The sequence below is a fragment of the Vicugna pacos genome, chromosome 15 (assembly GCF_048564905.1).
Source record: "Vicugna pacos chromosome 15, VicPac4, whole genome shotgun sequence".
Lineage (NCBI taxonomy): Eukaryota > Metazoa > Chordata > Mammalia > Artiodactyla > Camelidae > Vicugna > Vicugna pacos.
In genome coordinates, this window is record NC_133001.1 from 38,041,618 (window position 1) to 38,057,014 (window position 15,397).

Genomic DNA, 15,397 nt, shown 5'->3' on the forward strand with positions numbered 1-15,397 from the left:
TGAGTAGTTTGCTGGCTGACCAAGACCCTGCTGTGTTTCTTCCCAGACTCTCTGTGCCAATGTATTGATCTTTGTAATTACATAAATAGTACATAAATCAAGAAAATATGAGCGAGTAGAAGACTTGTTTCTAGAACAAGTTAAACCTTAGAAAGACTAAGGTTGAATTGGGGAAAAATGCTATCAAACGAGGTGTGGGTAAGACAACTGTAGAAAATTGAGAAAAACTAAAAATCTAGAGGGATTTTGCACTCAATTACTTTGAAAAGGCCTTTCAATTCTTACTCCCTTTCAAGTGGGTGATGTAGATCATGCTTACTAGATGTGGTTTATGCAAGACAAGTCATGCAGAATACAAATGGACTTTCACTCAAAGACAGAACTCAGCCCTTTTTCAGAGACTGGGGAATAAATGTATATTACAGGTTTTAAATTAAAATGTAAATATTTAAAAGACATTCTCTTTTTTATGATTTCCAGTTTAAATCACCTTTTTCAAACAACTGATCAATTACTGGCTCTGATGAAGTCAGGGAGGAGGCTCTTACTGCAGTTTATAGCTGCTCTGTCTCTCAGGACACAGACAGACAATGGCTAAGATGAAGATGTCATCACAGACAATCTTAAGACTCCATATAATCAATTCAGGATTGCCAAGAACCATACAAATTGAGGTATGGTAGAAATCAGAGTTGCCAGGAACTATACAAATTAATAAGCTCCACAAGTTACTACAGCAGATTATACTGCCATGGACCAATAAAACAACTGAGTATGCCTGAAACAATTTTGGCAGAAGCCAGAGAACTATGGGGAAAATATGCAACAAATCCAGAAATTAAAGGATCAGATATAATGTTAAGAGGAAAGAGAAACTATGTATTTGTTGGTGGACAAGCTTTACCAAGCTGAGTTCTTTGCGAAAGCAGGAGAGTGCTTTGTGAACTCTGGGAGAACTTTCCAGAAAGTCACTCAACAAGAGAACAAGATGAAGGGAGCAAAAAGGCAAAGCGGGTGTTAGGGACCTGGTCACAGAAAAACTTAAAAAAAATAGGAGATGAGGAACAAGGCTTACAAAAAGAGTTACTGTAACGTTTTAAGGAACAATTTACGGTGAGCCAGTCTAGTTCACCAAGAATGGTTCAGATGGTCTCATGATCCTATTAAGGCATCATTAACCTCTAAAAAAAGAAATGAGCCAAGTTCAGGACCCCAGACATGTCCCATAATTGAAGCTATGTGAAGTGAATGAACCACTTCTTGACATTACTAACACATTCTAGCAGAAAAATATTTGTTGAACTCACCTACAAAACAGAAACAGACTCGCAGACATGGTAAACAATCTTCTGGTTACTGGGGGAAAGGGGGTGGGAAGGGATACATCTGGGAGTTTGAGATTTGCAAAGGTTAACCACTATATATGAAAACAGATTAAAAAAACCAAATTTCTTCTGTAAAGCACAGGGAATGATATTGAATATCTTACAATAACCTTTAATGAAAAAGAATATGAAAATGAATATATGTATATATATGCATGCCTGGGACATTATGCTGTACACCAGAAATTGACACACTGTAACTGACTATACCTCAATAAAAACTAAATAAATAAAGAAAAAAAGAAAAAAAAAAAGTATTTCTAGTTAAAAGGCCCCAACTCAGAAGAGATCACAAAAGGAAGAGGAATAGATAACCCTTATGTGTTTGGATTGTAATATTTCATTTTAATACTCCATATAGTACTTAGTTATTAACAAATGGCTTTTATGTAAGTGATTAAAAAAAATACAACTCTGTGAAGTAAGTATAAACCTTATTTTACAGTTCAGAAAAATCAAAACTCATAGATGTTGAATGACATGTCCAACCTTACACAGTTGGGAAAGAGCATACCAGAACCCTGGTCGTTCCAATTTAAAGTATTACAAAAATTTGGAAAACAAAGGAAGAAGCTAAAATTACCATTAATTTCAAAAATTATCTTTTTATGTCTTCTTTCCTTCCCTTCCTCCACAAATTATGATCACTGGAGTTTTCACTTGACATTGTATCATATGCATTTATCATGACTGCCCAATCTTCCTAGAGATCACTTAATGACTACAGAAAATTAGATGCAAATCTTTAAGTCAAAATAAGACTGCAGGGAAGGGGCTACTCTACAGAGTCAAAGACAAATAAGAAAAAGGCAGTTAGTTAACTAATCCTATTATTAGCCAGTCAGGTTTTTGATTTTTGGTTTGTTTTTTCGATGAAAAGTCTTTTCTTTATGGCTCGTGAGTTGTGGTGGTGCTCACTAAATGAAGAGCGGTCCCTCCCTCCAGTCATTCTTTCTTCCCCTTCCTAGCGATCTGAATGACTGTATGTTTAATTCTGCATCCCTCGCCTCAGAAGAAAAATGTGTGCAGATGAAAATACTTTTTATATTTTATTCCCCATTAATTGCAAAGAGAAGCCTTTCACACAGAACAAGAGTACCCTACTGAGGAATAGTGAGAGCTATCTCAGAAGCATGGATACAATCAACCAGGATTGAGCAAGACAGTAACACAGTCTCTGTTTCATTTTATTTGCGTCTCAAAGGGCCAGTCAGTCTTCTACTTTCCTCAAAATACAACCACACTATAGCCACATGGCACAACCTAAAAGGGTAATCTGGAAGTTGATGGATTTATCTGGAAAGCTATCAGCTCTATTCCCATTCTTGCCATGACGACACAGCCACTCTCTAGGGCCAAACTCTGGAAAAAAAACACCTTAAGAATTCCAAGTGGAAGGAAGCCTTTGTAGATCCTGAGAGGTCTATATGTTGCTTTTAATTTAGAGAAGTGTCAAGATACGTTTCTCCAAGGGCCAAGAAAGAAGAATTATGCAACTTAATGAGATGTTGCCATATTAAACCCTGAGCTGATGGCTCTCTGAGTTTTAGGCAATTCCCAGCCAATGTTCTCATCATTTTGGCTCTTCACCCTACCCACGGCGTCTCCAGCTTGGAAAGCACGTTAGAAGCCAGCTAGCTTCAACAATCATTGCTCACATCCTAATTCCAGTGATAAGGCAGGCTCAGAAAAAGCATGGAAGCTTCCAGAAAAAGCAAGGTGCCAAAATATCTGGTGATTTCTTCCCTCACTCCCAGAGTGTCTGGCCCCCAAACAGGGTAGGGACAGGTCCCTGAGAGAAGCCCTCCAGCCCAACAGTGCCACTTACCTCCTGAGGCCCGGGAGCGGCACTGCCCGGTCATGGGGCTGTACTCCTGGCTTTCGTCGGCGCACACACACAGGAAGGACCCTTCTACGTTTTCACAGAAGGCTTCCCCACACACGCCACTGAGCAGCTCACACTCGTTCACATCTGGAAAAGGGAGCACAGATCAAGTCAGACATGTTCCTCACTCCTGACAGCTCTTTGTTTTACCAGTTGTGCCAAGGCCGGCAGTGTCTGCTGGACACAAGGGGTCCCCAGGGAGCCATCAGTCCCTTCTGCTCTTTGTGCGAAGGGGCTCCCAGAGGCAGGGCTGCAAGCTTTGGTTTGTGTGAAAGGACTATGAAAATGCAAAGCAAAGTTTTCAAGTTCCAATTCCGGCTCTAAGGAACACCTTGGAATTGTACCTCGGGCATCGCACGTACACGTTGACTGCTTAATTTTCTCCTCCCTGAGGACATAATGAGGTCCTAAGACCTGACACTCTTCTCTCAGTTCTTAATTTGAGGAAAATTAGCAGCATGGGCACTTCAGAAACCATAGAATTCTTTAAATTCATTTTCAGAAATTGTTTTCAATCTACTCAAATGTCTAAAACCATAGCTCCCTAGCAGCCGGAATGTCCATAATTTAACAACCAGGATTCAGGTTGTGTATCCCTTTGAGAAATAAAGGGAAGACCCCTGGAAACAGTCACAGGGCTACGTTAATCATTCATGAGAAACAAATCCATCCAATAGCTTCTCACTGACTTCACTATGCCTTTAAAAACTCTGTTGGTGTTCCACAGTGTACTTTCTATTTTGCTAGATGTTTTTCTTTTGTACTTAAATATACTGAACTGAAACACAAAAAACTCACAGATAAGTCAATGTTATTCAATATTATGCAAGGACATAGCCAGAAAGAAAGGCTAATTTTATGCCTGCCCTTGCCCAATACTACTTTTTACCTTTTCTCCTCTGAAGAAATTTTATACATGAGTGCCCAGTTAAACAAAATACCAGACTTGACATCTGAAATGCTCATGTATTCTATGCATTAAACATGATTAAACATGTACAAACATTAGCTTTCATGAGCACACTCTGACATGGTTTATACAAAGGTAAACATTTGAGCAATTATCCAAATCATTTAGGAAAAAAATACTATTTTCACTTGCTATACCCAGTTAATTGGACAAAAGGTTTATGTCTCTTGACTTATTTGGATAATTACCTCAGTTTCCATTTCACTTTGTATATAAACAGATATAAATCCAATGAGCTGAGTTTTGCTTATAAAAAGATTTTATGACAAAGTAAAGCAGAGAGTTGGTGTATTTAATCCACCTAGACAGTCATAATTTAGGCCAGAAAAATTGACTTTAGAAATTTGCCAGTTTGCATTTATCAATTTTAGGTAAATGTCAAGTGGAATTTTCCACTTTCTAATTTGTATTATTTCCATGGCTATTGAAATCTCTACCAAACCGCATTCATTCAATCAAAAAGTGTTTTCTCGTTCACTCCTGTGGGTCAGACTAGGGAAGCAATGATGAGTCAGGCAGGCCCAGCTCCTACCTTCAGGGAGCTCACCGTCAAGCCAGGGAAACCAATCAGACACGCGTACAGGCGAGGATAAGTGCTGGCTGTGGAAGTGCAGAGTGCTCGGAAAGCACGGAACAGTGCACCTGAAGCGCAGGGGTGGGCAGGGCAGGCCATCGGAGCCAAGCTCTGTCTGAAGGATGAGACCGTAAGGAGGAGGGTGCGCAGTCAGGGTCCTCGCAGAGGGAACAGAGTGGCCAAAAGCTGGCCCCAGAGGGCTGACTCAACTCAAACCCCGTAGAACACCCAGTGTGGCGAGGTGCATATGACAGGTGCTCAGTGCATATTTTTCAAAGAGAGCCTCAACAGACAAAATATACCACCACCTGCTGAGTTCATTAAATGGTCAGAGCTATTTCTTCTCTAAGAGTGGTGTTTTATGGTCTGAAATGAAACATTGACACGGGTTTGGTTCTAACCATCTGGCTGGTTAGAGATGAACTCTAACCAGGGGCTCAGGAGCTATGTGGGCTCAGTGGTTGGGCATCTGATATCTCAGGAGTTAACATTTACTGAGCATCTACAATAGGCCAAACACAAGGTGCAGCCAGGACACACACACACACAGAGTTCTCAGTCACATGGAGCTGGTCACACTGGACAAGGCAGTTATAGGCAGCACACACATGATTAAATTATTGCAAAAAAAAAAGGTTGTTAAGTATGGCAACAGATTCTGCTCTAAGTATTCTGGGAGCAGGTGGAGGGCTCACAGCTTAGCGTTGAGAGTGAGAAGTGGAGCACGGATGGTATCTGGGAGGAGGTGACATCTAACCTCCGGCTTCAGGAGTAAGCAGGATGAATCTAGGCTCGGGGAAGGGGAAGTCAGGAGGATGTTCCCAGCAGAAGGAGCAAAGGGCAGCCTAGTAACTTTCCAGTTACGTGAGCAACCATAAGCAGTTTTATGCTGCAGGAATGTACATGGTGAGGAAGCAGGCGGTGACGCTGAGAAGGTAAGTGGGGGCCAGATCACATGACCTACTAAGTCAAAATATTTAGGGAACAGGAGATGGTTTTTATCGCTTGTATTTTTTAGTGCAAAGGACACTAAAGTAGGGGCTGGAACAAATGATTATGACAGTGTTAGCTTAAAAGTAGTTACTATTCAAGTGATTTTATCAGTAAACTTCCAAACAGATTGTTTTCCCAGTTTAATACGGATGGGAAATGAATGAATCCTTTAATTACAAATTTCCACACCAAAAAGTTACTGACTCCCCCTCAAACGTCGTCTGTCATGTAATGGACAGAGCTGTTTTTCTTAATTAAGAATAATGAAAAAGCCTTGTTATCTGTCAAGTTCGGAACTGAATAACCTTTCTTTCACGTTTAACTATTCTAATTGCAAATATGTCTCACAATGAATTTGATTTAAAGAAATCATGGCTGATCAGAACTTGAACTATAAGGTATCTTCTTCCATGTGAGCATGTGCTGGACCATATTCTCGGACATCTGATGATATTCAAGATTCCTTCCAGCTCTGTCAATCCCAGAACAGACTGAAGAAATATGGTTGCACAATCCAAAGCATCATTTTACGGGTGTTATTCCTGGAAACAGAAACTCTTGCCAACACTTCTCCTTAAACGCATTGCCTAAGGAGGTGCATTTTGAAGACAGACAAGATCTACCGCACACCAGACTCCATTTCCTGTGCAGGAGGGACTGCAGCGTTCCGCATACCCAGCTAAGAGTTTAAACAGATGCTCTTTTTAATAATACATTTAAATCCTAAGTTATGCGTCTCTATTTCTTAATGTCCTCAACCATTTCAGAAGCCATGGGATCTTTTTGCACATCTTCAAACTGTGACAAGATCAAATGATGATGAAATTCTGCCCCGATTACCTTGCCTCCAATCTCTCCTGTGGTTGACGTTTCTCTTCAATGGGGAGATGTGAAACATGGCTGGGAGAAAAAAATCTAAAAACTCACCCACACACCCTTGCCCATCCTGTGGGGCTTGAAAGCCCTGATAACAGAGGCAGCGGAAGGAGCCAGCCGTATTGTCACAAAACCCGTGAGTGTCACAAACAGTGTTGTTTACACATTCATCAATATCTGCAAAAAAGACATGGAGCATGAGACACAAAACACAGACTGACAAACACCAGATATTAATGGGCAGACACAGGTGCTCAACACACCCCGGTTGGTATGAGATGATCATGTTTACACAGAACGAACTTTTCAAACATTTTACATATAAATAAAATGTTTTGATGAACATGTCTCAACAGACAAAATACTGGGTTCTATGGGAAAACATTGACTTTTCCTCAGGAAATGTTTTCAAACTGAAATGATGGCTGCAATGGCTGTGGTCAGTGTTTTCTACATGTTTTCAACTCTTTATTTGCAAGGAGAGTATATTCCTCCTGGGGGAACAGTGAAAGTATTGCCACCTTTTTGGATTGCAGTAAATGCCAGTAGTTCTATCTGCAGAACTGGGGGGGGTGTGTGTGTGTGGAAGCATTGGCATTGGTCTGCCTCGGCAATGATTTACTGAACCTAGAGATAACCTTGGTCAAGCCTAAACAGCATTCTCTCGAAGGAAGGAGAGGAGGCGGAAGGGAAAGGGAGCGGGGCAGCGAGGTCAGGGAGAGAAAGGGCCTGATGAAATCAGCAGTGTAGCCAGCCAGTCCCAGTTACTCCAGACGAGAGATTATAGTCACAAGATTTCCTGTCACCAAGTTATAGCCACGCAAGGTCCTAAATGTCAGTGCTGCTCCAACTGATGAGCCAGCGGCCAACCTGCAAATTCATTTTGTTCTCTATATGCTTGATGAGAAAATAGTTGTACGTTTTTATTCCCCATTAATAAAAATGTTCTCACAAAAGCAGTGTCTCAATTGTAAAGTTACAAATGGACCTTCTGCTACAGTCCTTCTTTATCTTCACAGTTACTCACTTTCCTCCCCCTCCTCGCATCCCCATCATCCCCATTCTCCTTGTCGACAGCTGCGCTGCACACTCCCACCATCCAAGCTCCCTGTCTTCCCTGCCTTTGGACCACACAGTCCCCAAACGTAAGTTGTGGAGAAACCGTCAAGAGGAAATGAAATTACTGCATCCAAATGCACATGAAGAAGATTTTACTTTTATGTTCAAATAATGACGTAAGATAACAAATGATCAAGAAAATGACAAGTTAAATAGCACTCGACAGAATTTAGTTTGGGGGAGTTCATACTAATAAAGTTGAGTTTTCTCTTTCTAAAATTTTTAACGCCGAGGCAAAAAATTTTCAAGAAGATGCACGCACGTAGCTCCCTCGCCTCTCTTCCAGATTTCCCAACACTACCGAGTGTAACTTCGGAGACTGTCTCACTTTTGAATTGTAAAATATGAGTGACTACAAAGGTTTCCTAATTTTCTCAGCTCAAAACTGTCCCTTCTCCTTTCAAGGCTGGGCCCGTTCTCCATCTCTACCCGTCTCCTCTCCCTCTAGTCCCACCTGCTTATCCTTCTGCATCTTCAGTGATTCCCACAGCTCCTTCCCTCACTGCCCTCAAAAATGTTAAGATCTCTTAGAGAAAATGCTCATTCTTTCTGTCACTGCAAGATGTATCAAAAGAACTATCTATGCTCATTGCTTTTATTTCCTAATATATCTCATCAGGGAAAAAGGAAATAGTAACAATACTAATAACATTATTTAACAACATTGGTGCATTCCTAGAACGTCTGACAGTTCAACAAAATAACACGTGTAAAGTGCTTGGAATATTGCCTGGCATGTAACACAGGAAGTGTACATGCTACCAACAACTCCTCCTCCCCCTCCCTTAAGGACTTACAATCTGTCTTTCTGAATTTTTATCCCACAAAACCCCTTTGAGAAAAACCACCAATGGTCAACTCACCATTAAATTCAGTGATCATCTTCCAGTCCGTCACTGTCACCCTTCACCTCTATGTCTGGCCAACACCTTCTCCTTGATCTCCCTTTTCATGACCCCTGATGGAATATTACTCTCAGTCCACCTTTAACCACGTTGGCTCATGCTCACCCTTTCACAACCTGAAGGTGCTGTGCTGTCCGCCAGGGCTCGGACGGGCCCTCCCTGGGATCTGCTCTTTCCCCAAGACTCCCTCCCGTCTCCTCTGGTCTCCGCCCTCTCCAGACTTTACTTGGCATGAACCCCCAGTTCTTGTCTCCAGCCGGGATCCTTCTTATTCTTGATCATTACCGTTTGATCCTCTGTTACCGTCTCCAACGTACCAAGCCTAAAACCACATTCACTGTTTATTTACTAAATTCCCCTTCCTGACCTTAGTGGGGTGTCTCACCTTTATCCTTCCTTTTTTGTATTTACATCTCACCTCAACTTGACAAGACTCCATGAAATTATTTCGCATCTGAAAAAAAAAAATGAGTCTCTCTTGCAGCATCTCACCACAGAGAAGACCCTCAATAAATCTGTGCTGATGGATTTCCAAAGTCAGCATCAGGCTGGGACCACAAGGGACTGACTAATTACAACCATGGGAGGGTAACTGCACCACTTCATCGGGTCCCTTCACACAGGACACTGCTAATTTCAGACTTCCTGAAACGGGCATGTGTTGAAGAGATTATGTTATTCACTGAACCACAGGATTTAGGGAATGGAAAGAAACTCAGAAGTGCTTTAATTACCGCTTATACACTAATGATTTCCCAGTCTCTCTCAAGGGCTGGTCTCTGTCCTTTGGAACCATTTATCTAATACCTATTGGACATGTTCGTAGTAAAGGAACTTACTGTCACGCTCCTCCTCAACTCACCTCCATTTCTCCTGCATCCCCTGCTCCAGAGGACCCAGCCTGTAACCCCGCCATGAACCTCAGTGTCAATCCTTCCCTCTCTCCTACTCCCTGTCCCCCCACCCCGTATCCTACCTCTCATCTTTCCTGACAGTCCTGACTCCAAATTGGTTTCTTTATCTTCAGTCTTGCCTGCCTCTCTCTAATCCATTCTTGACCAAACCGCAAACCTGCCAGGGACAGTACCTTGCCGAGAACACTCAATACCTCTTTGTGGCTGGAGTGTACCAACCACTCTCCTTGGCAGAACAAAGATCCCAGAGCCCCCTTCATCATCTGGTGTCTGGCTACACATCTGGCCGTGGTTCTTAGCCAACCTCCTTCCCATTTTACACTCCAGCCCTATGATGATGCGTACTCGAGTTCTTTGAAAATTCTATAGTCTTTCATTTCTCACTGACTTCACGCACACCCCTGCCTCCACTAAAAATTCTCCCCTTTGCCTGCTTTGCTCAGAAACTCCCCCTGGCTCCTGGTCAGCCCCAGAGACACCTGCTGTGCAGCACCTCCTGTGTGGCAGACATCAGGGCCCCTGCTTTGTGCTCCCAGAGCGTTTGGGGCCACTACAGTGCTTATCAGGGCTACTTCTGGGGGTGAGGAACCTTCAACTAACCCTCACCAGCAACTTATTTCCCTATAAAATGGGACAGTGGACAGCAAAAGAGGACAAAGAGAAAGCAGCACGTAGGAACCTGGTGGCTTTCAGTCCAGAATCTTGAAATGAAATCTCTTGCTTTCCTTTTTGTTACTTCCATGCACCTACAGATGATGGTTAACGATGGCCAGCTCAGGAACTGACTAACTGACCTTAAGGTGAACAAATCCTGAGCCGGTTATGAATTACTGGGCGTCTTGCCGTCTCACACGTACTGAAATAGTGATTAGCAGGGAAAGTTTAGATGAGCAATACTTTGGATGTCAACGAGTAGGAAAAAATAACATGAAATGCCTGGAGACTAGCTCTTCCACAACTAATAATTTATGAAAATGATATACTGTAACTCTCTGCAGTTTCATGTTTTCAACAATGAGATGAGGTAATAGCTTAAAAGAGGACATTGTTTGTTTTGCTCCTCTGACTAATGACCTATATTTTAAAAGCCCATGATTTCATTAGAACTTTCTTTGATGATGTTAGCTCCGAGATATTCTTCTATTGTTAGTCCTGTCTGTAAATACAATTATAAGAACTGCTACAACTAAGATTAACTCAGTAAGAATAAAGCTAAATGTTAAGAAAATTTATCATTAGGTTACGATAAAAGCCCTACTAAGATGCAAACTTCATTAAATGGGTGAGTAAAACCCATCCCATTTTTGCTGAAGTTGAATTGTGAATATGAAATGAAATTTTGAATGATCCAAATACCGCAGGTTTTCTTTTTGCGTAATGAAAGGTAATTCTATTAAATAACTAACAGAATTCTGCTTAGGTGTCTGTAAAAGCCATGCATGATGCCATCACCAGTCACCTGCTAAGTGGTAAAGGTGATGAAGGCGCGGCTGTCCAGAGGTCTTGCAGTGGGCAACCCAAATGAGCTGGGTACACTACCGTAAGAGTTGATTTCTCATGCAAGTTTTTGCTCTTTACATTTCATTGAACAAGGCAGATATCTATAAACGTTATCATTTCAATGGAAATTAATTCAAGAAAGAATTATATAGACTCAAGAGAGCAGATCACTGATATGAATTCTCCAATAATGAGATTACCTAAATGTCAGAAAGAGCAATAAAGCACAGTCCTGGGTGAACGGAGCTGCCAGAGGCTTAATTTTAAAGGAGCAGTGTTGTCCATGACTGACAGGTCCACACTTTGAGAGTCTTAACCATTGCCTTATTTGGGAGATGAATTTTCCTTACCCAAAGGCTTTTTACTTAGTCCATTTTCTCAATGAACCAACAGTTTTCCAAACCTGCTGTTATTAGAGATTCTACACAGAAAAGCAGAACTCCCACCATGTGCCGTGTACCCACGATGCTCCCTTGGGATCACCCTCTCACCTGGGTAAAGTGAACCGTGCCATGAGATGAAATCATAGAGAGGAGGCAGGATTTTCCAAAAGGGGCCAGGGTCACATTTACTAACCAACAAATTACAAAACTGTGTTCAAAGACCTCAACCACAGAATTGAAAACAAACCCTCAATGATTCCATCAGATGTTCCGTATTATACGCAGATCGCCTGTGTAAATGGGGAAGAAGGTCTGTGCGTATGTTCTGTCAATTAAATGATGTGGTTTTCTTTGTCTCAGTTTTTGGTTTTGTCTTGAATTAAGAAAAAAGTATCTTTTTCCTACTTTCTTAACATCTCTGACCTCTGTTTTGTTGACTTTCCTTTTCCTTATTCTGAGCAAGACATACCCACCTACTCCAGGAAGGAGCTTTCTGATGAGCCTGCCTTCTGCTGCCAGGACTCTCTAAGAGGCAGGTGATGGGAACGGGGGCCACTGTTGGTAACGGGTCACTCACAGGAAAATCTCCACAGCTCTTGCATGGCTGGGAAGAAGAAGCCTTCCTGTCATCAAAGCATTTTTGGATGAATGATAAGGTTCACTTCAACTCAAAGGGACTTTGAAGATTATCCAGTTCAATTCCTTCATTTTAAGAAACAAAAAAAACTGAGGCCTACAGGGGAGAAGTAACATGTCTCAAGGTTACCCAGTCAGTTGGCGGTAGAGCTGGCAAAGGAGCAGAGCCCAGTGAAGAACAACTTTCTGAATCAAAGTCTGGCTGCATCTACCATGTCTTCTTGCCTCCCACCCTGGTGATGGTGATAAAAGTCAGTTGGAGAGGATAACCAGAACTAACCCAATGGTGAACCCATCAAGTATACTGGAGTGTGTCCATTACAAAGATGGAAGCCACAACACACCTCCTCGACTTAATACTCACTCACAGTTTACTCAAGCACCCTCCTCTTGTCCTTTAACCAGGCCTTGCCATCAAGTATCATCACACTTGGAATCTGAGTATCGGAGGTACTGCAGATCCTGAAGATGCTGTTTTTCTAGGAGATCCTCAAGGGCCAAGGGTGTGCAAGTCACGGAAGGTCCCAGGACCATGTCCCACATTGGTGCTGTGGAGCTCTCAGAAAAACGAAAATGACCCCCGTGTTCAGGCCCAGGCTTCCCAACCAACTGGAAGTGGTTAATTATTTGGGAAGAATCTTAGGAGAATAGAGCCAAAGAAAGGGGGCTGACACTGGAAGGGATGGAGGGTTCCTGCTTCAGGGGAGACATGGCCCTCATGCTCCTTACTGAAAGAAAGGGAAGCGGACCAGGAGACAGTAGATCCTGGCCAAGAAGTGGGACTGAACAATGTTAAACAGCTGAATAGCTGCCCGAAGGGGTTTTTAAATGGCATGGCTGCTGGCCTAAAAGAGATTAAGGTCTCTCTCACAGCACAGGAGAGAAGCCAGGAATAAACGGAAGATGAGCGCAGGCCTAAAGGAAAAAAAATAATATTTAGCCAATAGGAAATTAAAAACTGAATTTGGAGATGGTCCAGACAATACAATAAGGATATGGAAAGAGCCTTTTAAAACAGGTCCACTGAGGTCTGGCAACATCAAGAAGGCTGAAGAATATGGGCCTTATGATTTACGGAGAATAACTTTGTTCTGGGAAATGGGCATGAGCCAGAAAACAGACCAAGATGACGCCCCTGTGTCAAGTGTGACGGCCACGCCGCTGCCCGACAGAGGAGGGTGGGGAGGAAACCTGCAGACCTTCACGGTCACCAGCACATTGTGGAAGCTCACAGTCTCAGACAAGCAATGAGAAATGACAGAGGTAGAGCAAGTTACTTCAAATCCAACTTTCTAGGACATAAATTCTGGAAAATAAGGCTGGCCAAGGAGAGATCATTTTTTTCCCCTAGCCTTGAAACTCACTACTTTAAGAGACTTACATTATTCTTTAAAAATTACTCAGAGCAGCCTCCCAAATGATTTCTGGAAATAGCTAGAAGTATGTGAGAAACAAAACCAAAACCCTGCTCTGATTTTAATCAATCAGTACACGGACAACATATATTCACCAGCCACCTTAAAGAGACCCTAATGGAAAACCATCCTAAAATCACAGACAGTATCATCTCAGTCCTCTCATCCAAAGACACAGGACTCATCCTCAATTACCTCCCCAAATCCGAGCACCACGTGCCCCTGATTTTCTCTCTTGTTCTGTCTCCAGTCTCGCCCCCTCCCTCCAACCTTACTCAGGCTTCACCATCTCTCCCCTGAATTCCTCAGATGCCATCTCTTCAGAGACCCTTCAGGTGAAATAAATGAGCTTTCTCTCCTCCTTCCTCTCATTGACTCTGTTCTTTCCTTTGCAGCAGCAGAATGATCGGTGGTCACGTGCTTTCTGCAAAGCTTCCTTGTGTATTTCCTGCCTGCGCCCTGCACTGCAGTCTCTAGAAGGCAGAGACTGTATCTGTTTTGCTCATCACTGTATGTCCACAGCTTTGTACAGAGTCTGGCACATAACAGGTGTGTAGTGGTGACATTAAACATAATACTGTTTAATACCAAAGAAGGCAAGGCTTCCACAATCCAGCCTTTGCCTACCTCTTGAACTGTATCTTATACATCACTTTTTCCCCTGCTCTCAAGCATTCAACTGAAACTAATTTACTTATTACATCCCTAAACCCATGTGGTATTTCATGTCTCCAAATCTTTGCTTGTGGCATCTCTTTGGCCAAGAAACACTCCCCCTGCAGCTCTCAGGTCGTATTTTTCACTGAGATAACTTTCCTCTGCCCTCCAAACTCTTTAAGACTCAGCTGGAGCTTCCTGGAAGCTTTTTTGATCCAACCTTGTGCTGAAAAGTGTGTCTACTCACACAGAGTCTTCCTGCACCTCACTAAACTCTTATGAAGATCTTAATGTGATAGTACATCACATGATCACCAAAACGCAAGGCTGAGCACCAAGCACTCACAGCCACAGCATGGGAGAAAGAACCACTGACACCATGGGGCTGGGCTAGAAAAACAACTGGTCACCTTGTTAGTTTCCATCTCATCTGAAAGCAACACTTAAAATAAAGCTGCCCAGGAGACAGTTTAAAAAGTACAATTTATAATGCAGGAACCTGCATTTGGAATTTTCAAAGGCAAACTTGAGACGCTCTTCTAGAATGAAGATAAAAGGACAAACTGATGGGCAAGAAAACACTCATTTTTATGTCCCAATGTACAAAAGAGTTAAATTAAAAAAAAAACCCACAAATACAAAATACTATAAGAAATACAGGTAAGTATACAATTGATCACAACAGAACAGGGAAAATGGCCAAATATAAAGCAATGAAAGAAGTAACAGCTCTATAAAACTAACAGGCACATTAAAGAATGGGGGAAATATTTGTAAGACATTCATATTTGTCCTTAATACGCATATATCAGTTAGAAAAACACCTCAGACAGGCAAAAAGCAATTTCTCAGGAAAAAAAGGAGTTAAGTATAAAAGAAGTTCACCTCACTAACATTAAACGCAAATTAAAATGAAGTATTATTTTCTTATCAAATTAACATAAAAATCTAAACGTGAGTTTCTTTTTGGAGAGACTGTTAGGGGTGAGGAGCTCGCACTGGGCGCTGGTGGAAGCAGAAACTGGTGTAACATTTCTGGAAAGCAAGGAGGTCACATACATTGTTAAGACTCAAAGTTGCTAACATCCTTTGATCTTGTAATTAAATGTCTTAGAAGCTAGTGCAGGGATATGATAATTGATGAAAAAATGGTTATACACAGGTTTCTCATAAATAAACAGCAAT

General features: G+C 42.0%; 1 protein-coding gene across 9 annotated transcripts in view; it reads right to left on the reverse strand.

Moving 5' to 3' along the window:
• The window catches only part of LTBP1 (latent transforming growth factor beta binding protein 1), a 371,985-nt gene that overhangs the window by 35,709 nt on the left and 320,879 nt on the right, over window positions 1-15,397 (reverse strand). For 5 of the 9 annotated variants that reach the window (XM_072937938.1, XM_072937941.1, XM_072937940.1 and 2 more), the window contains 2 exons: window positions 6,735-6,860; window positions 3,214-3,357 (listed from right to left, as the gene is read on the reverse strand). In XM_072937938.1, coding sequence (XP_072794039.1) covers window positions 3,214-3,357; window positions 6,735-6,860 — 270 coding nt within the window. The remainder of the gene's footprint in view (window positions 1-3,213; window positions 3,358-6,734; window positions 6,861-15,397) is intronic. The other 4 variants (XM_072937939.1, XM_072937942.1, XM_006197262.4 and 1 more) reach the window with 1 other exon arrangement.